Source organism: Phlebotomus papatasi, chromosome 2, assembly GCF_024763615.1.
Source record: "Phlebotomus papatasi isolate M1 chromosome 2, Ppap_2.1, whole genome shotgun sequence".
In the NCBI taxonomy this organism is placed as follows: domain Eukaryota; kingdom Metazoa; phylum Arthropoda; class Insecta; order Diptera; family Psychodidae; genus Phlebotomus; species Phlebotomus papatasi.
The window spans coordinates 20,177,615-20,202,948 of NC_077223.1; the positions used below are offsets into that span (position 1 = coordinate 20,177,615).

The window sequence follows — 25,334 nt, forward strand, 5'->3', positions numbered from 1 at the left end:
ACTCATGGAAACTCTCGTCTCCAAAAGAACGCAAAGGATACAAACTTCAATTTTTCCAAAGCCAATATTATTGATTTTGTAAACTATTTGTGCGTGTCAAAGGACTCCTGTACAATGTTGATAGCGAAAACAAGGTGAATTATAGACCAGTATCTTGTGGGATGTCCAGGAAGTGCTAAAAAAGACACCCAGCTCCTGCTTGTAAACAGATTCCTCATAATATTTTGCACAATAACACTTTAAAACATTTCTTTCATCACGATGTTATTGTAGACACATTAAGCTTTCTCAAAAGCATAAAAGACACTTCCTGGACAATCAGAATTCACCAAAATCAGGAAGAATAGGACAAACTTCCCTGAAAGAAATCTCCCTCGCTGCCAAATGTCAAAATTATCGGCCATATTGACAAAAATGTCGCTCCCCCAGCAACGAAAGAGTTCCCTGTTCGACCTGTCGCGACGGTGGCGGCCTCCCAAATGTTCAGAAAGTGGTGGCCATCAAAGAGAACTATTGCTTCAACCGCGTTCGCTTTTTCCCAGCCCGTAAGGATTTACATTGGACCGAACCCTCTTCCGAACGCGTTTGCTGAACGATGTTCAAACAGGGAACTTTCGTTGCTGGGCCCGCGCTTGGAATTTTCTTACAAGGTTGGTGTCAAAAAGCAAATGGCGGGCATTGGCGGGATAACCTTACATTTGACCTCTAGATTTTTGCGGATGAGAGTACCTAATAAAGTTTGAACAAGTTTTTTGAAAATTTAAGAAAAAATTATTTTTCGAATTTATGCAATCTGTAAATTGTTAGTTATCATACTTATTGGTCCCGAGAGGTTTTTCCTTATTCAGGTCTAGAAATATTAAAAAAAAATCACAATATCTGCAAGGAAGCAGAAAATCGAAAATTCACGATTATTGACCAAGAATATCTTAGCTCAGGAGTTAATTGGGATCCTGCAAAAAATATCCTAGATTTGGACATCCTCTTAGTTTGTACTTATCCAGAAGAATCGGATTTTTATCGATTCTAAATAGTCCAAAAAGAATTGTTGTTTCCATGGGTACCCAGTGTCCCAAAGGAGACAAAAGAGTTAAGTATTTAGGGGAAAGCGCGCTACCTTCAGACAATTCAATTTTTTCTCTGTTCCTCAAGGATTTCATCCATAACTTTTTCTGAAAATTTGACGCATTGAACCAGATATTAAAATATAATATTATAATGGGCCAAATCCCAAATTAATTTATAACACATTGCAAAAATGATTTGTGCGAGGCATAAATCGTCTGAAGGTAGCGCGCTTTCCCCTATATGTGCTGCTGATAGTCCGACTTTCAGTTGTGTGTCCGAGGTGTCCGAGTTATCTGCTAAATTTTACATGCTAAATAGCTAAATATTCTCTAGGTTCAATCTGAGTCTGTTTCTGCATTTAGCTGGATTAAATGATAGAAAAATCCATTTATCTATTTTCAAGTGCCAACTTAAAGTGCAAGAAATCTAATTTCCAGACTTGAGATATAGGAAATAAATCTCTGAAACCGATTAAAAGAAAAAAGTCCAAATTAATCCGAGTTTTATACTTTTATTAGAATTTCCCTCTGCATTCAGGATTCTGTAACTTCACGATTCGCATATTTTTCGTTCCGTTAAAAATGGCGGGAGTTATTTGAGGTTATGAATGAAGTTAAAAATTTGAGGTTAAGTCAAACGCCAGCTCTCATTGTCAAGCGAATCTGGAAAATTCGTAGAGAAAAATCGCAATAAAATGAGTTTCCTGTACAATTCCGTGTTCCGCCGGACGTCAACCTTTGCCGTGGGTGTCCTAGCCTCCGTTTTCTTCTTCGAGAGGGCTTTCGATTGGGGTGCAGATGCACTTTTTGAGAAAGTGAACAAAGGGGTGAGTTAGCCTTGATTACATAACCATTTTCCACCTACAATCCCTTTTCTTCTATCTGCAGAAACTTTGGGATGACATCAAACACAAGTACGAGTAGAAATTATTTAGTTTAATTTTAATGGTAAATAAACAAGATTACTAGAAAATTGCGTTGGTGTTTATATCTCAATCATGGACACTCCATTTTTGGTCATTGTCTCCAGGAAAGCGCTGTGTTTGGGAAATTCACTGCCGAATTTTATGCTAGATGAAGGAGCTAGCTCTGTGACTCCAGCTTGAAGACATCTCTCGGCCAGAACTTTTGCCAGGAGGACAAATGCTGCAGTGTCATTTAGTTTGTAGAGATGTTTCTTGAGAGACCAGTCTTGCGTTGAGACTTTCAGGACGGTGATTTGCCGGTGGGGATTGATGATTTTAGCTGTAACTGTGGTGTTTGTGTGTTCAATGTGAAGCCTGGAATGAGGAAATATGAGAAAATGCTGGGAAAAGAGGATTTTAGGGGTATTTACTCACGTGTTGTGGAAGAGCTCTTTTTTCTTCTCCAAATAGTACCCATCGGGCTTTATTGCTACTCCAATGAGTTCTGCATTGACTGGATTGCGATTTCTCACAAAATCACTGAATAATCTTATGTTTTTCCGGAGAATCCGCTGCATTTTGAGTTTCTTGTTTTGATGGAGAAAAAGTTGAGGTTATGGTAACTTAACGAAGAAACATCCGAGAAACTTAACGAAAATGGCAGAAAAGTGAAGAAAAATTTTGTGCATATTGGAATTTGTGTAATTTAAATTAATTTCCCGGAGAAATTTGATAAAATGAGTGAAGAAAAAGATAAAATGGTAACTGAGGAACCATCTGGCGAAGGAAGCAGCAAGGTAAGTCAGGTGGATAGGGATGAAAATGCATGAGAAATAATGGGGAATATTTCCTTCAGAATGTTTCCTATGATTGGCAAGTAAACAAGCATGAGATGAAGATGAGGGGCCAGCATTTGCTGGAAACTGGTCTCTGGGCAGACTGTCACTTCCTCCTGGGTGCTCCGCCCCATCAGGAAATCATACCAGGTCATAAATTGATCCTGGCTATGGCTTCGCCTGTGTTTGAGGCAATGTTCTTTGGTGGCTTGGCTGAGAAGAGTGACCCAATTCCCATTTGCGATGTCCAGCCGGAAGCCTTCAAGGCCCTTCTGGAGTACATCTACATGGACTCCATTAAGATAAATACGGTGGATAAGGCTTGTGAGCTCTGCTATGCCGCCAAGAAGTACATGCTGCCGTATGTAGTGGAGCAGTGCACAAGATTCCTCTGGGCAGATCTGAAGCCCAGTAATGTATGCCGGGCTTATGAATTTGCCCGACTCTTTGAGGAGCATCGCCTCATGATGACGTGTATAGAGATGATATGCACCCGAACGATGGAAGTCATCAAGGATACGAGCTTTGAGGAAGTGGAAATATCAACAATTCACACGATCCTGGACCAGGAATTTCTCAGTGTGGACAGTGAATTGTCCCTCTACTTTGCTCTCAGTCGATACAGTGAGAAACACACAGCTCAGGGGGAGAGTTCTAGCTCTAGAGCCACTCCAGAATCATCTTCCGGAGGATCTGCAAATGTGCGCACATTTGACATCCGGGAAGCACTCAAGAAGATCCGTTTTCTCACCCTAACCCCTCAGCAATTTGCTGAAGGACCGGGAAGATCAACCCTACTCACACAGACCGAAGCATTTGCCATCCTGATGAACATCTCCAGTCCCAATTCCGTCTGCCCAATGCCTGAAGGCTTCTCGACCAGTCGCGTCTCGCGGATTCAGAATGTGGTCGTGGAGTCACCATCCCCTCAAGATGGCTCAGAATCCCCCAATAGGATCATCCCTGGGAACAGTCCGATGGTGGATGAGATGCACGATGTCAGGAACATGATGGATTCACAGAGATACTACTGCGTACGTTCAATCCGGCAGCAGACAGACTATCTCAATACCAGTGTCCTGGACTGCTCCGTCACCTTCTCCGTCAACAGATGCATCTGCATCACGGGCGTCCAGGTTCCCACGCAAGTTCTCGGCGAGTCCAATATGCAGCGATATCATGATGGAAGTCTCCCGGAGCGGTACTCAGAACTCCTCTACGCCCATCTCCTGGACAGCCGAGGATCCCGTCTCACGTACACTCACTGCACGTCCAAGGTGCGCTTCGACAGTATGCTGGAGATCTCCTTCGACCGGCCAGTTTTCATTCAGCGCTACAAACGCTACAAAATCGGCATCGTCTTCAACAAAGTTGGTTGGTATCCGATGGCCGAATGCTTGCCCAAGAAGACGTACCAGGACGTGGTATTTTCCTTTGGCGTGGGAATGCCCAATGAATCTGTCCGGGATGGCCTCATCCGGGCCATTGTCTTTGCTTTCACCAGGGAGGGCATCTAGAGATCTTTTCCGCTGCTGCAATCTGAATAGGGGAAGGTGGGGCTACTTTGAGCTGTGAAGCTGCTTTGATATAGTTTTTTTTGCAGATTTCTAAAGAAAGCTGAACCTACACTGTAAAAAAAGAGGGTGCGATTAACACTTTTTAAGTGTAAAAATATATCAACATTTTTTAATGTTAATTTTACACCTTTTTAAAAATTAACATGAAAGAGGGTAACTTTAACCCATAATACACCTCAAAAGTGTAATATTTACACCAATTTTTGATTAATATTGCAGGGTGAAATTAACATTTCTGTAATGTTATTTTAACTTTTTCGGATTTCCATTAGAAATCTGCGAAAAAAAAATGTATATCAATGTAACCATATCCCCTTTCTAATTTTTAGACTTTTCAAAATGCTGGTTTTTTGTGTGGAGTGGAAAACAAAAAAGAAATTGTAAAAATCTGACTCAAAATTTTAAATAAATATTTATGAACTTTGTGAAATTTTCAAGGATTTTCTCATTGTATTTCTTAAAAATTGGGAGTTGATTTCGCTATAAAGGAAGTTAGGAATCTGACCTGGGAAGAGTTTGGAAGAGTTTTAATACACGCCCCCTTCGTAAAATATATTAGCCTATGACTGTTAAATATTTTTATGCTATTTTTGTGCTAAAGCTTAAAATAAAAGAAAATGTTTCTAATTAACCTATTGACCTATTAACCTTTATCCTGAATAGGGTAAAGTGATACAAGTTGGACAGGGATTTTTCTTGATAAATACAGTACTAATTTTTTTAAGCACAAGGAACCAAATTATAAAAATAAAGCATTAAAAATATACAATAGAAGTACTAAATTTATCAAGAAAAAGAGCCCTTTACAACTTGTACCACTTTACCCTATTGCTGTATGAAATGGATTTTTCAGTAACTTTTATCCTTTAATTACTTTGAAAAAATTGCCCGACAAAGATAGACATACATTGTATTCTTTTTCTCGCTTCGCGGTAAGTCATGCAAAATTTGTTTTCAAAATGGCGCATGGAAAGTTCAGCATTGCATAGATTTTCATAATATTTTCCTTGATTCTCTTTCCTGATTTGAATTCTGGTTGCCAATGTGTTTTCTAGGATAGTTACCCTATCTAAATCAATGGAGTTTGGAATGAAATAATATAAAGAATTTAAATTCAGTGACAGTTAAGACTCATATTTGACAGCGGCTCCTCGCACCCCCATAATAGTTTAAATTTCTTTTTTGTTTCAAGAAATCATCTATATCAATCTTAACTCTTTCGCGTCATTAGGGTCATATATGACCAGGGGAAAAAACAATTTTTTTTGACTATTTACATTAATTGAAATCTATCGGTTTGTACACGACATCATAATAGAAGGATGTAAGATTCTTGGCTAATTTTCTCAAGATTCAAGATATTCAGGAAAAGAAAATATTTGAGATCAAAAATCACTAATTTCGAACTTTGTGAAATGACTTTTCTTTTTTCAAAATATTGTGACAGTGACTGTTCAAGGGATTACCAGGAAGATTCCTTGAACACCAGGAGTACAGTGTTTATCAAGACAATCCAGTTTGTCATGGTTTTGGCCAAATTAATAAAATCAAGAAAAAAAAACTCTTGAAAAGCCTGTGATATAGATTTTGAAAATGGTATGTACACTGCCCTTGAGGACAATAGGGTCATATATGACCCGGGGTTTTTCCGAGTTTTCACGCAATGGAATATTTTTTTCCTCTCTGAACTATTATATTTGATCATAAAGCATTAGGAAAAACTCAAAACGAAAGCGAAAAGTGAAAAGTGAAACGCGAAAGAGTTAACTCTTTCGCGTCACACTTTTATTCAGCAGATGAATTCACGTAAAATTGAGTTTTTCCTAATGCTTTATGATCAAATATAATAGTCCTGAGAGGAAAAAAATTTTCCGTGCAAATTTTGCGCCCGATCTGATTAGGTCGCATTTCACCTTGGACCATAGAAGCTGAGAGTGTAAGGAATCTCAGTTAGTTCTTACAGTCCTTACTTTTATTCAATTTAATTTATTTAGATAAGAATAGGACTATCTTTTGTACGGAAATTTTCCTTAGACATTTATACTAGTAAATTAAATTTTTATTTTTTATGAAATTCAAAATTGAATTCTCGTTTTTGGGTTTAAATTTACGATGTACCAAATAAGTTGAAGATTTGCAAAAAGTATCCTGGATTCCTACAACCTTCTACTTTGCAAATATGTATAAATTACAAATATTAGTAAAAAAAAATCTTTAAAGAGTGAGAAAAAAATTCTCTATGGGTCACGGGCTCACGGGCGTCACGGGTGATACAATCATCCTTAAAAACTTAAAAGTAGGTATAATTTTTCCAAGAATAAACCTTAGGACTTGCAAGAAATTTTCTAAATATAGATATATTATTCTAAGGTCCTAATATTCTAATCTAAGACAAATCTTAATGTCTTGTAAATCAACATAATTTATTACGAATAACAACAAAGAAAATTTTCATGGATATTTAACAATATTAAGAGACTTTAGGGAAAGTGCGATTCCTTCGGAAAATTGAAGCTTCAGACAATTCATTTTTTACGTTATTCATGAATCTGTTGGCTAATACTACCTTTGTCTCCCCTGCTAAGTTTCATTTTTGTTTATAACCTGTTTATAAAGTTATTATTAAAATACAATTGGCAATTCAAGGGTAAAACTGTCCCGTTTTCTCCTATTCAGTTTATTGGAGTCTAAAAGAAAATCGGAGAGATTGTTAGATATTTAAATAAACTTTGTATGGCTTGGATGGTAAATTTGGTAAAACTTCGTCGATCTTTGCACAAATATCAAGGATTTAACGGAAATTTGTGTATTAGGATCGACTGATCCAAAAGAGAACCAAAAGTGGTACACTTAATAACCCCTTATTTCAGGACTGTTTTTTCTTAATTTCAGAATAATTAGCATTTACGGAAAGCAACACAAACGTAGGACGGCAAGAATCCTTTTATTAATTTTTAATAATTGTTTTTTTTCACTCTTTCGGCTGGACCTTTTGTGCTTCATTAAAGAAATCGGGTGCTCTCTTGGCACCAAAAGACCCTTTGATCGTCCATGGAAATACCGTCGTCAATTACAAGAAAACATGATCCTCTCGTGGCCACAAAAGCCACTTTTCATCATCCACTCAGTAGTTCTTGGCTCTTTTTTTCCCATCTGAACGCCAAAACATATCATAATCCACATAAATGGTACAAAAAGGTGTCTCTATTATTTTTATTAAGAGACCAAATAATTTTGATGTACCGCTGATATTCATCTTTCAAGGGGTTTATAAATTCAACATTGAAGGAAAAGAAGCAGATTTTATAGAAATTTCCCAGCAGGAAAAGAAGGAAAAGGATAGAGGGATTATTAGAAGTTTGACCACCCGATGGTTAACCGCAATTTAGGAGAAATTTTATATTTGGCAATTAAAGAATTAACTCACGGATAATCTAAAAGATTCCCAGTTAATTTGAAATAATAAGTCAAAAGGGTAATTTCAAACCATAATTTATAATGTATAAATCTTGTACTAATGGTATTTATTTAATGCTTTTCATGTTTTGTATTTAATTTTCCTTTTTTGAATCTAAATATCACAAATATCTTCAGGATATTGTTTTTGTTGTTTCAGTATATTATCAATTTCTTAGAATTTTGTGGTGGATAGTCGGGATATTAGTTTTCATTAAGTAGTACTATTACAAAATAAAACAATCATTGCGTTAGAAAACAAGTGACTAGTTAAAAATAGGTACTTGTGGATATGTATTTTCTCGTCTAGTAATTCGCTTATAAAATTTTCACTAAACTTTTCATGTTGGAAATTCAATTAATCCTCTCACTTTCTCCTATGAGTTACCAACAAAAAAAAAAGCTGTATTGGTTTAAGGTTTTGTTTTTTTTTTAATACGAAAAATTTAGTACGAAAATTTTATGAAAAATTTTAACTCCGGTATATAGTAAAAATCACAGATTTTTCTGAAGAATATATTCATTGAAAAATTAACTACAATAGGGGGAAGTGAAATATTTTGTGGTGACTCCGGTGACTCGATTTTTAATAAATTCTTACACAGGAAAAAAATATTTTGTAAAATTGTTCGTAATTACTGTGAATTCCTGAAGGCTTATGGCCTCTACACACTACAAAAATTTATGTCCATATTGAAGAATTTTTGCTACATAAGCATAGGGTATTTGCTTCAATATGGATGTAAATTGTTCTATGTGTAGACGCCATTATGGCCTCTACACACAAGAGAAATTTATGTCCATATTGAAGGGTTTTTCCTACAAGCATAGGGAATTTGCTTCAATATGGACATAAATTTCTCTACAGTTTGTAGAGGCCATTACGAAATGCTCATAAAACGAAACCCACTAAAATGTCCGTAAATGTTTGTAGTTTTTCACAAACACTGTTCGTAACATGATTGCTTAACGAACCTTTTTTGGTCTTTACAAACATTTGTTCTTAATGTTCGTAAACACATAAAATAGTACAAATTTTTACACACTTTTTGCGATTTACGAGCATTTCATAAATTCTATTAGGATTCTTTAAACATTTACAAACAATTTTACGAAATATTTTTTTCTGTGTATGTGTATAGTGAATATGAATCTTTGTAATATCTTGTGAGTTATAATTTGGATTAGGGTTAATAAAAAATAATAACAAGTTTCATTTAAATAAAATTGGTCTATTATAGGGAAGACGATTTTACCTGAAAGATTATGCGTGAAAATTCCCCAAAGCGGGGTAATTCCATGCAAAAATGAGTGACACTTTTTAAGGAATAATTTAGGATTTATTTAGCTATTAGAATGGACTTACGGTGAAAGGAACACCTATTGACACTTTAACAAGAATTTATCATGCCATACTTATTGGCACTTTCAGTACCGATTTAGGCTATGAAATTTGAACATATCTTTTTATAAGAAAAGGTAGATTACAGAAAAAACATCACATTACATGCATTTTACCAGATACATTAAATAAATTTTATCCTTTTGACAAAAGTGTCAATAGGGGTTCCCTGTCGAAGAGGTGTTCCTTCGACCCTAAGATAGTATTCCGAGATTTTCTAAAAATTCAAAACTAAAAAATATTATACTTGAACAAGGATTTCATTAGAGAATTTAAATTTTTTTGTAGACCGAAAATTTAAGATATCGTCGTAATTTCTCAACATTATTGATAAAGTTTTATCAGTTTCTTTGTATATGCAATACTAAACTATTTCTTGAGAGATCATTATGACACATTGAAACTTAAAATCATGTATCCTTATCGAAAGTATAGTTTGTAGAAAATTATTTAGAATTATACTTACGATTTAAAAGCACTCGTAAAATATTGAAAAATATTTTTTTGTCTTCTTTTATATGTTCCTTTATACGTTCCGTACCAGTACAGAATTTCGGCATAGTTGCATGTTAGTGCCAAAGTCTTAAGTTAGAAACATAATATTTTTATTACAAATTAATTTTTTGTTACTTCTTTTTAAGGAGTGTTACTTGGAATCTTGTAGAAAGTTTCCAAATTACATCATTACCATTAGAAATATGTGAAAAGAATCGTATAACAATGTATTTAGCCCCACAGCTCAAAGTAGCCTCACCTTCCCATATTAGAATTTAATTTAATAGAGAGACAATTTAAAGATCGTACTATGTGAAAGTTATTTATTTATTTATAATTTTAGCTGTTTTAGAAATAGTTCTTGGTCATAATAAGCCGATGGGCTTTAGACATTAATACAATGTAGGTAAAGCGCGGGGAGATGAAAAAAAAACTGCCCGTAAACCTGCGATTTAGATATCGTTTTAGTCACATAAAGATTTTATCTAAGAAATAAGAAAAATATGCTAAAATTGAAACTTGCCCTTCGTTTAACTGCCCCATCTTCCCTTCTTGTAAATGCTCTTGATCTGAATTTATTTACATTATTAATGTAGGACGGTTATCACTGTACTATGAAAATTTCAATGAATAAATTTTGAAAATCTCGAAAAAGCCGTAAAAGCGTGACTGTGCGTCTTTTTTTGTGAGTATAAAATATTAAATTTAGTCGATGAAGAGTTGTTTATAAGTAATTAAATATTTATTGCCATTATTAATTGAGATTCTTTATAATAATTTCATTTTATACGCATCGTGTTCTCGGAAATCCTAAAGGCTTTAAATATTTCAATTTGTAAGCTGTTAAGCTCTAGCCAAACAGAGAACACGATAGTCCGTACATATGTTAACACTAAACTTACCGACCGTTTTTGGTCGTTTTTCTGTCAAATGACAAACCGCGGTAGGGTAGGATACTCAGTAAATTTGTCTTGGAAAAGAGCAAGAAATTTAAATTTAAACACTGAAAAATATATTACATGCATATTTTAAGAAATTCATAAAGCTTGATAGTGACATTGTACTGTTTAAGTGTTAATTTTGAACCGGTCAATTTGACCGAGTCTTGGTAGATTTAGTGTTAATAAAAATATTTTTTTACTTACAAGTAGATAAATATTTGTAAAACTGTGCGAAATTTAAGAAAGCTTGCAATATCGGACACTTGTTATGTTTTCCGAAATTCCATAATTTTTTTTTGGGATTTTGAGATGTTATAAAAATGCATAAGAAGCAAAAAATGTATAGTTTCTGCGAACGAGACGCTGCGCGAAAAGTCTTTGAAGAATTCTGGAAGGTCTAGAAATTTCAAGAAGCTTTGTGTCCGATATTGTACACAAAGTAATGTCTATATTTTAATAAATTTTTGAATGTATTGAAAATTATTTGATTGAAAAAGAAAAAGTACTCTAAAATATTCTATACAACTTTCCTGAAAAAGAAGTAACAAAAATTCAAGCATTGGTGCTTATATTCATCCTGTCCGAAATTTGACACAGTTCTCCAAGTCAATTTAGAAATTTACCAGCAAGAAAATCATGGATGCAACAGATTGGGCAAGTTATTTTGTTAATAACGGTCAGTAAAAATTACGCTTTGTCAGTAGTGATATATAAATAAAATGGGAACCATAAATTGTAAATAATAAAAAAATAATAAAATATCCTTGACGAAGAGAAAATTAAGGAATTATTATCCGATAATAATCGATGTTTTGAAGAGTTTATTACATAATATTGCCAGTTGAATTTTTTTACGTTGGCTTAGCTTTGGGTATCCGTTATTTACCTTTAGAAAAAAGCGGTTCGAAGATCAAAATTAAAACTTTGAAAAAGAAAACATTTTATTTCAACAAGCGAAAATATTAAATCAAAATTGAAATGCAAAGTAAACGTTTCTTTAAATTGACAGAGACCTTTACGGCGTTATCACACTTGCACATTAAAATTTTAATGTGATTCACATTAATTGTCGCTTGTGAGCGTACAAATATGTTATTTGTGTCTTTGAGTCACTTAATATTTTGGGTTTTTCTATTTATTGATAAAGAAGTGGACTTGGCCTACAAAAATAAGTTTAAATTTACCTAAAGCATAAATATTTTTCACATTAAAAAATTAAAGAGAAAATCGCATTAATTTTTCGCATTAATGCTATAAATCAATATAGATCAAATTTTGCGGGCCAAGTCTACCTTTTTATCAACAAATAGATAAAATTTTGAATATAAAATGATTCAAACACACAAATTACACATTTGGACTCTCACCAGCGACAATTAATGTGAACCATATTAAAATTTTAATGTGCAAGTGTGATAACACAGTTAGAGTAACATTTCAGAATGTATTTAAAGTAGAATTTGATAATTCGCTAAATTTACTAAACTATCTCAAAAATGTTTAATTTTATGGGACGTTCATATAAGTTTTAGAAGGACATCTTTTCCTGTTTACACCTTCAATTGTCCCACTTGACTCCTTAAGCTTAGTGGCGCCTTTCAAAGATTGGGGATTAGGGACTTTAAGTGAAATTCCCATAAACGTGAACAAAAGGGCATTTGGAGAAAGCTTAAGGATATTCTATTGCGGCTCTCCTTGTCCTTTCTCGCTTCCGCCAAAATGACAAAAACCGAGTCACAAAATCTCAGATTAACTGCCAAAAATGGATAATCAGAGAAGGAAAACGAAATCCCCAAGAAATGACAAAATGCTTGAAAAAAATAAATTACCTTGAAGTAGAAGCCAAAGTAGAGAAAATTTTCTTTTTTGAATTTTTAATGGCAACGTGTTGCATCTTCCGCAATTCTGCAAGAACTTAGGACACAATAGATAATAATATCCTAGGATAGTAAGGAAAAGGAGTTGCAAAAAAAGAAATCCTACTTTTGATAGCAATAAGCAAGATGAAGAAAAGGAAACAGAAGTACACAAAGTACCAGAAAATGAAACGAAGAGAATAGAAAAGAAATACAAAAGATTGTTTACATCTTACATCATCTAAAGACGAAAGAAAGATATCCATCATGAATGCAAAAACCATGAACTTCAACAATAATTGCCTTTCTTAACTATATTTTCTTTCAATTGGTTTTTTCTCCCTATCTACCAACTCCTTGTTCATCTTTTCCACCGAAAAAAAAACTGCATCATCGTAATCAATTGCGCAATGTTGCCTTAAGACAAGTAAGAAAAAAAAGTTTAAACTCCAAAATACAAGAGAGAAAATCCTCTCGGAAAAAAGAGCTGAAATAAATGCGGATCAATTGAAATACACCCTCGGTTTTGACAATGAGCTACCCTTATTTGTATTTGATATTGCCATTGGGTGCACTTACAATGGACTGGAAACACGCCCAGAGCATTGTCCTCATCTCCTGACCCTGATGGTAAATACTTGAAATTCACCCTCCTGCAATTCAAACGCCATATACACCACCTATAATATTTCTTTTTAAGTCTAACACAAAAATCTATACCAATCTTTGCGGATGGAAAGGCACCTTTTTCTAAATAAATTGGCTATTTTTGATCTTTTTCCTGAAATTTACCAGAAAACTATCTTCTTTCAGTAGTTCAAAAGTATCACAAACTCACGAGATAAGAGGTTCAATAGTCCAAAATTGTATAAAATAGTTTTAAAGATCCTAACATATCGTTTTCTGTGAGAATTGTTCCTTATTTGAGCCTCTTATAAAAGAATTAATAAAAAATTGAATATAAAAGCGAAATGGTGTTGAAATCAAATTTCAAACTTTTAAACATAAATTTGTAAAGTACGAAAATATAATGAAAAGGAAAATAATAAGGAGTTAATTAACTATTTACGATATCTCAGATATGATTAAAAAAGGTCTGAGTTAAAATCCGAAATTCAAAATCTCGAAAGACAAAATCCCGAATTTTTAAAATCTTATGTCTTATAGCTATCCTCTGTATAATTTTGTCCATTTTAGGATATTGACTATTCGGGATTTTGGCTTTCGGGAATTTTACTTTCTGAGATGTATACTTTACTAGATTTTGGCTTTTCGGGATTTTAACCCATTCGAAATTTTGTCTCTTCGAAATTTTGGTGTTCAAAATTTCAGTTTTCGGAATTTTGGGCTATTGAGATTTTAACTTTTCTAGATTTAGGCTTTTCGGGATTTTAATCCATTCGAAATTTTGGTGTTCAAAATTTCAGTTTTCGGAATTGGATATTTACTGGCACCGGATTAAAAGTAATTAAACGATAAATTTTACATAATACAATAAGCAAAATAGAGTATTTTACTGACCAAAAATATTTATTTTGTCTCTAAAGAATTCTGTCCATAATACATCGTCGCTTGGATCAGCAATTGGCGTTACTTACATCTAGTTAATTTTTGTTTAGTCGGTGTATTAATTTCTAAATTGTTAGAAATATTCCTGATAAAGCTAAAAAGAAAGTTATAACAATTGCTGATCCAGGTGACGATATTTTGAAAGTAGTAATGAAATTGTGTAAATGTGTAAATCCAAATCATTTAGGAAATATTTACCAGTGCATCAATTTTGGAAAATAAGGAGGTCAAAATTGATATCTGCTGTAGGGAAAACATTTGAAAAATAGGGCTAAAAATTTCAATATTTTTTTTATTTTTTGAGTTCCTTGTTTGAATTCTAAGAAACTTACGACTTTGAAGAAGGTCTATGGAGGCCATCTATGGAAAAATTTTAAGCTGCTATCTCTTTTATCTTGGAAGATATTCGATTTTCAAATTTTCAATTTGTGACTTTTTGCCCCAGTATCCTCTACTACTAATTGAAATAAGTTCATAAATCATCTAAAAACCAACACAATTTTGAATATAAGAGCCTCCTAATGACTACCAAATACTGCAAGTCAGCAAATTTAGACAAAAAAGGGCTAATGTTTAGCACTTAGAATTACTTCCTTATTAATTTATTCAATTTCTGTAATAAAATATTGTAAATAATAGCGTATTAAATAGTGTAGATTTTTATAGAATTTCTGCTTGTATTAGGCATGTCATAAGTCATAACATAACCTGAATAATTTTTGATAAATTGTTCCAATTCCTGTTTTTTCCAAGTTTTTTTTATAATTAGGGTAGAATTGGGTAAATAAGATCCATTTCTAATTAGGAACATTTGAGATTTTCTCACTCCTTCAGAAGGGCCTCTTCACTCAATAAAAGACCACGAAATAGAAGAAAAGGAACCGCTTTTCTTCCTGTTTTCGTACACCTAAAGGGTTGAGGAGATCTCAAAATTCAAATTTGGAAATGGTTCCAAATTACCCTATTTTACCCTTAATCATTTAAAAGATTATAAAAAAATCGTTATTATAATTTCAAATGTTTTCTAGCACCTAAAACTTCACTCAATCCTAACCTTAGTTTTTTTTTAGGTTAGAATTCTTCCAATTTCTCAAATAAATTATAATAGTGTTGACTTGAAAATAATGATTAATGATTTAAATATATATTTTTTCAATAAGAAAGCTCCTTTAAATTGTATAGGGGAAACTGGGGCACCACCAAACACGGGGTACCACCAAACACTAATTTTTATTTCTAAACTACTTGAACTATCTCGACCATTCCTTCAGTGGACAAGCATCCCCATAGTGCCTATAAATTCCTATAGGTTTTATTCTCTGAAGTCGAATATCCGATTAAAAAATCGCAGTGTTTGGTGGTACCCCGTGTTTGGTGGTGCCCCAGTTTCCCCTAAGAATTTGTCGCACAAAATAAGTTTAGAATATTAAGGTTAAATCTAACATAACCTAAAACTGGCATTTACTGGCTAAGAGAATTAGGCCCATAATAAATTAAATACCTAATTATCGCCGGTGTAGGGAGTACCTAAGAAATATACCTAAGAGAATACCTAATTATCGCCGACTTTTGAATTGGGGCACCTTTGTAATTGGATTTTTTTTCCTATTTTTACAATGAATTGAATAATTTAGCTTTACAATTTTATTTAGAATTTAATGTAATTTAACTTTACAATTGGTTTCTGGAGCTAAATTATATCACAATAAAGTACAATTCCATTTAAAAATCGGAGAAAAATGCCCAATTTTAAAGCTGTCGCAATTTAAAGGTGCCCACTTTCCCCTACTACCGATTTTTTGTTGCTGTTATAACTTTAGTTACTTTTCAAGAATCAAAGGACGTTCTTGATATTCTATATGAATAAGATATTCAACCTAGACTTTTCATAGTACATATTCAAATATTAAAAATAGAAATCATGTTACTTGTTTTTGAAATTCCAGAAACATGGTTTTCGAAGGGATAGAATGTTCATTTTTAGGGGATCACTGAATATCTGAAGTCGATATCCATTACCGTTTGGTCAGTTTGTTTACAAGGTGTTGAGTAGGGGGAACTGTGGCCACTGGTGCAGTAGTAAACATGGGGTTGTTGTAAACATTGCGATTCTTTAAATTAGAATTTGACATTAGACTTCAGAGCATGATAATTCTATGAATTCATAGACACCAATAAGAATCCTTTTCCTTATTTCCTGAAGAATTGGTTGACTTAAATCCAATTCGTAAACATAAAAATCGGTGTTTATAAATACCTCATGTTAATTACTGCCCCAGTTTTCTTTAGGCATACCGATGAAAGAAAGCAAATTAAGAGAAAAAAAACATCGATTCATCTCCGAGAAATATCTATTGAACATGTTGGAAATTTCATGACCTTATCAAAACATCCATTTTTTATCAAATCTGTTGATAAAACAGAATGGTTTAATTTGTTTAATTTTGACCTTGATGAAATCTCATTTCACTATGTAAATCTTGCTACACCATTATTGGCAAATATTGTATGTTCAAAATGGTCCTAGTCAAAATCCTCGATAAAAATTCCAGGAACATCACTGTTTTTTACCAAGAGAAATGCTTTTCATTTTCATTCACTAAAATCAATAAAATGTGCTTTTGATTAATTTTAAAAAATACTGACTGGAGGTGACTAAATATTATTTATATTGCATCTGAATAATTGAAGATTCATGATTTTTTTTTTATAAATTATAATTAAATCTTTCGACAAAATGAAAGCAATACTCTGATTTATATTTTTTATCAAATGATTTGAAAATTTGCGTAAGGGAGAGTATTTTCCCTTATACAAAAAGAAACTCACAAAATCATTCGTAAATGTTTGTGAATTCCTATACTGAAAACTTCCGAAATGTTTATAAATCGTATAACCCACTAAAAAGATCATAAAAGTTTGCACTTTTTTCACAAACATTGCTCGTAACACGATCACTTGACGAGCATTTGTTGTCTTTTACAAAAATTTGTTCGTACATTTTTGTTTGTCTGACAAAATTTTACGAACACTTTCTGTGTGTTTATGAACAATGTTTCTGAAAAATACAGACTTTTACGAAATTTTTAGTAGGTTATACGCTTTACGAGCATTTGGTACGTCCCCATTAAAAATTCACAAACATTGACGAGAATATTTTTATGTATAAACTGATTAATAATTTCTTTTAATTTGAATATTTTCTTATAAATAGAAAGAACAATACTTTAGTCATTAAATAAAATTTAAATATTGTAATTAATGATTTTTACTGTTCATTAAGGCAATTATTGTAAAAAAAGACATTACTTTTATGCTGCTTACTATTTCACTATTTTATTACTTATTTAATATTTTAATTTTTGCGCTTTATTAAACTTGTAGCTTAAGGTTGATTTTATGTTTTTTATACCTTTGGCATAAGGGAGACTGAGGCAAAACTTGTCAAAACGCATATTTAATTCTTTCACGAGCTCTGAGAAAACTTAAACGTTTTATAATGAGCATATTCTTATAGGAAATTTACTGCTCTACAACGTTGCAGAAGACTATTTTCCTCTATCTTGAAAGAAATGTGATTTTAGAATCATTTTCTAAAAGTCGATTTTGTGGAGATTCTCAAAATTGCTGGGACAAATTGTGTCAGTCTTCGGATAATTTATGACGTTTTACTATCGCAAACGTTAAAAATATCAAATAGACATATTTTTATAGGAAATTTATTCCTCTACAACTTTGTCGAAGATAATTTTTCTCTATCTTAACGAGAAATGTGCTTAAATTGAGCTAATCAGTATTGATATTTTCTGTAAGCCAAATATTCCAAAAATAGGGCTCAAAATTTCTTTTTTTTTTATTTTACATAATCCTTCCTCTAATCCCTTGAAACTTTGTAAGTTTAAGAAGGTTCATGAAGGCTATCTATAATAAAAATTTCAAGCATCAGTCTCTTTTATTTTAGAAAATAATGAATATTAAAATTTTCGTTTTGACAAATTTTGCCCCAGTCTCCTCTACCTTTGGCGATTTTTAGGTTTCTCGAGTTTTGCGTTGCAATTTTGGCGTTTTTTGGGTTTCGCAAAGCGCTTCTTGGACAATTGACAAGGGTTTCTCATTAGTCATCCCTTGGTCAAAGTGAATCAGTGCTCACCAGAAAATCAAATAAGGTTAATTAAAATAAATAAATTAAACTTTACTCTCATATGAATGCTGTGTGAGATTTCCATGTTATAATTTGATGAAAAGAAAAATCTTTTCAGAGGGAAATCGACAGATTCTATGCGATATCCTGAAGTAATTGAAATATGGCGGATGCCTCAAATTTATTTAAAGGGCTTTTCATCGCACAAATCCGTCAAATGGGGGAGTGAAAACTACTCAAGACCCTTCATGCAATGCCACAAGGGGTTGACGGCATTTTTTTTCTATTTCATTATATACTTTTTGGAGGATATATTGCATTTGCGCTCGAAGACCGTTCTTTATTTGCTTTAAGTGTCCAATTAAGTTCACAAAATAATGCCATTTGCAATCAGTTATAAATGGTATCATTTGTTTTTTCTTTTATTTTTTAAAAGAATTATTTTTGAATAAGCGAAAAGTCGAGTAGATCTCTTCTTTATTCGTTTTTGAAAAAGATTTATATTATTAAATAAAGTGAGATGTGTATGTCTACGACAAATATGGTTGGGATCGTTGGGGCGGTTGAGGCAGTCTCAATTTTCGCGAATTTTAGTGACTTACTGTACGAGTTCAACTTTCTACTGAACAAATTGCTTCTTTTGCATCCTCTTAAATGAAATATAATTTTAAAAATACTAAAAATATTATATTTAAAGATAAAATATTTATGATTTTTAAAATATTAAATTTTTAGAAAAAAGTTTTAATGAAATACATTGAACTACTATAGGGGAGATTGGAGCAGAATTAAATAGTGAGGGTGAAACAGTTTTCCTTCTTAAAAAAATATTAAGCTAACTCCTATTAATTCAGAGTAATTAATTTTCTTCTTTTAAATATTAAGTCACAATTTTTTCACAAATTATAGACAAACAAAAATATCATTTGCTGTCTAATTCTGCCTCGGTCTCCCCTACAAGATGTAATGAAGCATTTTCAAATATACTTTCAGAACTTATTGGATTTTTATAAAAAATAATAATATTTAATATCAAACACAATCAAAGAAGCTGTTTTATAAAGTCAATACTCAAATAAATTATGAAGAGAATGAACGCTATCCACCACACAACTTTTCTGACAAGTTTTATATTTCAAAACTCAGAAGATTTATTTACCTTTTGGAGTTGAAGGACTCTAATCCTCTCGTTCAGTAATAGCCTTCACTATTTGAGAGCTCTCTCCTGTTGAGGTTTTTCCTTTACCGATTCGAAGGTATATTAAAGAGAACTTACCTGAAACCCGTTAGAAGTTCGAAAGCTTAAACCGACGAGTTACACAAAAGTGAGCAAGTTCATGAAAAGGACATTTATTTTAATGCGGTGGCAGCCAAAATCCCGAAAGCCAAAATCCCAAAAGCCAAAATCCCGAACGCCAAAATCCCGAAAAGGCCAAAATCTCGAAAGCCAAAATCACGAATGTTCGAAATCCTGAAAGGGATAAAATCATATTGAGGAAAATGTTTAGAATAATTTCCCAAGACACAGAAGATTTCCCTTTGCCTCCTGCAAGCGCGGGTGCAATCGTGGGAGTAGTTATGACACTTTTAAGAATTCGGGATTTTAGCTTCCAGGATTTTCGCGTTCGGGATTTTGGCTTTCGGGATTTTCGCTTTCGGGATTTTGACCGGGACCCCTTTTGCTGGCTTTTTAGCAATAAAAAGGACTACCATTACGCAAAATATAAGCCAGCTTTCATGAGCGGTGTGAAGATTATAGCGATCTAAATTTATTTCCTGTTCAATTGACTCATCCTGTAATGCTATTTTTCGAAATTGTCAATTGCCTTCATTCATAGCTGAAGTTAAAAAAATCGAAGATCGATTTCGGAATCCAAAGAAAAAAAACATTTTTTTCCTTTCGTCAGTGGCCGAATTACTTCATGTTAGAATTTTGAAGTGTTTCGAAAATCAGCATGTGTCGGTCTTCTCATAAATACTGAGTAATATTTTTAACATGATGTTTCATAATGTTTTTCTTTTCCATTTTATTTCGAACATCAACGACTTTTTGTGCAAATAGAGTTCCATTTACTTTCTATCCAAGATACTGGTGGAAATTTTAACTCCAACTGGGGGAGAAAGAGAATCCGTTTCTTCGTAAACGGAGTTTGATTTTCCAATAGTGTCTTGCTAAAAGGTTAATGAGGTACTTTTTGTACAAAATGTCGTTAATGCTAAAAAAAAATTAAATTTCGAATTTTAAAAACAAAAGTTCGCATAAGATTAGGAATATTTATGAAATACCACGTTAAGATGCACGTCTCAAAAATCTCAAAGAAAATTTCCTTTCACCTACAGCAAGAGCTTTTGTAATGTGGGAAGCTATGACCGCTATGACGTTTTACCAATTCGGGATTTTGGCTTTCGGAATTTCGGACCTTTTCAGGATTTTGAATTTCGGAATTTTGACTAGGATGCAGGAACAGTAATATTATGAGCCCCATTGCTTTTTTTCTCTACATTGCTTTTTTCTTTACTTCGAAATTCGAAAATATGTTACCACACAGACGGAATAAGAAGTAAAAATGTCTTCTTTCGGATTCCGAAAAAAATCATCGAATGTCTTTTCGAATTCTTTTCGAATACCGCTTTTTAAAAGCTTTTCATCTATGTCTCAGGCTTCTCTATAGATTATTATTTATAAAATATCTTTATAAAAATACGATGAAGTTAAATATTGTTTTTCTTTAATATGTGGTATAAAAACATATTCGGTTTGCTTTGGAACAGTACCATAATGCTAGTAATAGTGAAATACAGGTTTTAGACTGAAGGTTTAGTTCAGTTTCCGAAGAATTCTAAATTCTAAATAATAAGCTATTGTATGGATTTTTTAAAAAGGAATGTTGTGTACATACTTAACTCTTTACCGACGAGACACTTTTTACGGACTGAAAATCAACAATAAAAATTAAACTGAGAAACATAATCAATGATAAGTCTTACATCTAACCTTGGAAAGTCCAACAGAGTCTGAATTGTTGTATTTTGTGCTTCTATGAACGATAGGGACAAAAATAGCCCAAAAATTTAGGTAATTTTTCTGACAATACCAATTAATAATATTTTTCGCTTTAATGAAAAATATTACATGAGTATTGTAGTTTTTTATTGCCAAAAGGATTTTGCTTAAAATATTGGAAGTATAAAAATTAAATAAAATCAAGTATGAATTTGAGAATTTAAAAATTCGTCATTTTTGAGCTTAAAGATTTACTACATAGCAAATAACTACACTGAGAAAAAAAAGGGTGTGATTAACTTTTTTTCCTCATAACTTAAACACTTTTTAGGTGTAAAAATATATTAACATTTTTTAATGTTAATTTTACACCTTTTGAGGGTAAAATCAACATGAATAAAGGACCCCAAATACACCTAAAAAGAGTAATATTTACACCGATTTCGGATCAATACTGCAGGGTAAAATTAACATTTCCGGAATGTTATTTTAAATTTTTCGGATTTCTCTCAGTGTAGAGACTTGCAAAAAATATTCTAGATTCCTTCAACCTTCTACTTTACAATTATGTACAGACATAAGAAGAAAATTACTTTAGGTAGTCAGGAAAAATTATTTTCTTTATGGGATACCAGTGTTCCAATCGTCCTTAAAGGGTTAATATCTAATTCTAAAATAAAATACCACAAAAAATCTTGCATATTTAGAAATGAGAAAAGTTAAGCCATTTAAACTAAACCTTCGGTCTAAAGGCCGTATCATAATATGATATGAAGAATCTAATGCTTTAATATGGATTTTGTTGCGACAATCCCGTGAAATTTGAGTTGGAGGTGGGCTCACTAATAATGAAAATGGTGCGTGCGATTGCAATTAATTAGGGATCTGTATTTGATATAAAGAAGGGTATTTTGAGTGATTATTTCTGTTTTATTTGCCATCTCAAAAATTCAGCCCTCTTGTGAATTTTGTTGATGATGGATGGGAATGATGTGTCCCGTTTCTCATCGTTCGTGGCAAGTTTTAGCATTGGGGTGTGATGTTGTATATATGGATAAAATGGGGGATGTGTTGTTTACTGATCACTCTTTTGAGCAGATGTAACTTAATAGTTCATCAAGAAGGGTGTCTGTCTCCATGACAACGCCACTCTAAGCGTTGAGGCTGGTGTTGGCTGCCATATTTGCTAGTGCCACCCACTTTTCAGCACCCTCCGGAGCATCTCACTTTCTCTCCCACGTCCGGGAAAATTTTGTCGTAGGGAGAGAATATCATTCTTCACATAAAATGTGCGAGTAGGACAAAATATCCTCGCTTCTATGTACATAGAATGCTTTTTTTTTTTAGCTCTTCTCCCTCGAACTTTTTCCCTCCATATGTACCTTTTCCCTCGAAAACGCGCGAAATTGAGCCACCCCGGGGTGTGAGTGTCGAAATGACATATTCATTTTCGAAATACATACCCTATTCCGCTTATTGAAAAGGGAGCGAAAAACGGAAGAGGGAGGTGACAAGATTTCACACAAATGCGCGTATCTTCCAGACTCATTTTCTTTTCAAAAGCCCCATGTAAAAGTCTGGCAAAGACTGATTTTTTAATCACTCGTTCAATTCCAGTTCGTAATGATAAAATTCCATTCAATAGAACGCGATGAATGCGATGAACACGATTTTATAACAAAAAATCCGTTTATCTTGCTAGCATCATAGATGTTTGAAAAACGTACTTTTTTTATAAAAGACATTCAGGAAATATTATATATTTATAACGATGCCTGTGATGTCAATAATGTCTTCCTTTTTATGCTATTATGCGATTCCCATATCAAATTGATTTAATTTTTTTTTTAAACATAAATATCATTTTATCATTATTTCTTATACGATTGTTTAGAATAACTAGAAAATACACAATATTTCTTCTGTAGGATTACTTTAAAAAGAGTCGATACATCAGGGTAATTGGGACATTTACTAAAACTTTATAGAGCCAATACATTCGTAAAGTGATTTCATGATAAAAATAAAGAATCTCAGCTAAAACTCTTTGCCTTGAATTTTAAATTTAACATATCTGGTTAATTTTTTTAAGCAGGAGGCATGAATTAGGAGATCAAAAATTACCTGTTTTCGCGATTTTTTTTAGTTAAGAAGGAAACGATCAAGTTTTATGAAATTTTTTGTATACGGGAGGTGGGGCTATATTGAATTTGGGGCTGTATTGAAAACGCTATTTTTCGCATATTCTAGAGGCAATATAATTAAGGCCTAGTTGCCTTTAAAAATAAGCAAAAACGAGCTGCTCGAACTCCCGAGAAGGAGCCCTGCCTTATATTCCTTTTCGCAAATTTTCTAGTGCATAATTATTAAAAGAATTAAATTTGTCTATAAGTCAGATAAATCACCTCAAAACCATCTTGAAGATGAAAATTGTTCAAGAAGAGGGTTTCAAAAAATCATTAACTTTTTAATTAATTAATGGACGAAAATGGTGAAAAATAGACCTTTGACCTTGAATAATTCAAGACGATTTTTCTGGTAAAAGGTATCTAAGGACGAAATGTTCAACTCGATTAAAGGCTTCTACACATTGGGAGCAATTTTTGACAAAAATTGCATTTTTGACAGAATTTTGACGTTTCTGCCTACAGCACTGCAGCCAATTTCCTTCAAAAAAGCAATTTTTGGCGAAAATTGTGCTCAATGTGTAGACACCTTAACTACAAAATATATCCGAAAATCATTGAAATCGCTAGGGTTAATTTTTTGAAATGTTAGAAAAACCTCATTTTTGACGTATTTTAGGGGGATAGGAAACGCATGAAGGGGGATGGGGAAGAGATAAAGAGATTACTTTCGAGATAATGTCATTTGAGGAGGGGTCATCGAACACTAGAAGTGACTATCTCTTACCGCTTGAATTTTATATGGGTCAAAAAACGGAAAAAGTGCGGAAAATTGTATTTTTAAATTTACTTTACCGAACTATCACAGATTGTGACCGATGCAGTCGGGTTCAGAATTAAAAGATCTTTCGAAAATGTCCAAATTTGTCCAAATCCGTTGAAAATATCTATTTCAATATAGCCTAAGCTCAATGTAGCCCCACCGCTCTCTATGTTTATACAGAATTTAAAGAGTTTATTTTTTTCGAAAAAGAATATTACAAAGTCGCATTAGTCCCTAATTAAAAATAGAGGAGAGGCTCAATATTTGAGAAGTGGGTAGTTTGAGATTCGGTGGATTATTCTTTGATTATTTAAATAAATGTGACAAAAGCACTAATAGAGTTATTTTATACCCTAGACTGGCTTACGGTTTAAGCCGTAGGTGTGACTAGCACGTCAATAAAATCAGCACATTAATAAATTTTTATTCTATCAATTTAATGTGTTTCAAGCATTTGAAATGAAAAATGATTAAGTTGCACCTTTTAAGTAGCGAAGAATTATGCTGAAGAGGTACATCTGTTGAGCTTGCGTACTCTAAGATGAAATCTCTTGAAATCGATATGTGATACTTTATAAATGATGCCTTTCATCAAAGTATTTGTATGATAACGATACTTCTTTAAAATTCATTTCAGTGGTGAAAAGTGCCGTAATACTTTCAAAGTTTGGCATAGCTAATTCTGACACAAAACTATTTGAAAAGAAATTTTATATGATAACGTATATATGCGTATACTAAATCAATCTCGGATGTATAGCAAAATAATTTTAAATTTGGTTTCAAAAGTTATGGGTATGCTGTTTCATCATGTAGCCAATGTTGAAAAAGTGTGGTTTTTAAGTAATTAACTTACCTCTGTTTTTAAGGGTTAATATGGCCAGACAATATTGTCTGGCACATTAATCAATATTTTGTAATGTACTTGAATAATATCGTAATATTTACTGAAAAACATCAATTTATATAAGAGTGGTTAATAAAAAGTAAGTACGGGATTTATTAGATCATTCCACTACTCTAGGGTAACGTGTAGTATTTCAGGACAATTTTTAGCACTTTCAAGTTTCAAACAGTTTAACGAATTCTCAAATTATTTTTTTTCTTTTTGATATAAATATTTATGTTTCTTATTC

The 25,334-nt window shown here is 32.8% G+C and overlaps 3 protein-coding genes across 3 annotated transcripts; 2 read left to right on the top strand and 1 right to left on the bottom strand.

The window, feature by feature from the left end:
- The first annotated feature begins 1,689 nt into the window (after nucleotides 1-1,689).
- On the top strand, nucleotides 1,690-2,040 carry LOC129803080 (cytochrome b-c1 complex subunit 9). Its single transcript, XM_055849421.1, has 2 exons — nucleotides 1,690-1,894; nucleotides 1,956-2,040. The coding sequence occupies exons 1-2, from the start codon at nucleotides 1,763-1,765 to the stop codon at nucleotides 1,989-1,991; spliced, it is 168 nt and encodes a 55-aa protein (XP_055705396.1). The 5' UTR covers nucleotides 1,690-1,762; the 3' UTR covers nucleotides 1,992-2,040.
- A 12-nt stretch (nucleotides 2,041-2,052) lies between these two features.
- On the bottom strand, nucleotides 2,053-2,586 carry LOC129803069 (39S ribosomal protein L18, mitochondrial). The gene is made up of 2 exons (XM_055849406.1): nucleotides 2,408-2,586; nucleotides 2,053-2,347 (listed from the first exon to the last, which is right to left on the bottom strand). The coding sequence occupies exons 1-2, from the start codon at nucleotides 2,548-2,550 to the stop codon at nucleotides 2,053-2,055; spliced, it is 438 nt and encodes a 145-aa protein (XP_055705381.1). The 5' UTR covers nucleotides 2,551-2,586.
- A 27-nt stretch (nucleotides 2,587-2,613) lies between these two features.
- On the top strand, nucleotides 2,614-4,815 carry LOC129803024 (BTB/POZ domain-containing protein 2-like). The gene is made up of 2 exons (XM_055849333.1): nucleotides 2,614-2,769; nucleotides 2,829-4,815. Exons 1-2 carry the CDS (start codon nucleotides 2,710-2,712, stop codon nucleotides 4,323-4,325), a joined length of 1,557 nt encoding a protein of 518 aa, XP_055705308.1. The 5' UTR covers nucleotides 2,614-2,709; the 3' UTR covers nucleotides 4,326-4,815.
- The last annotated feature ends 20,519 nt before the right edge of the window (nucleotides 4,816-25,334 follow it).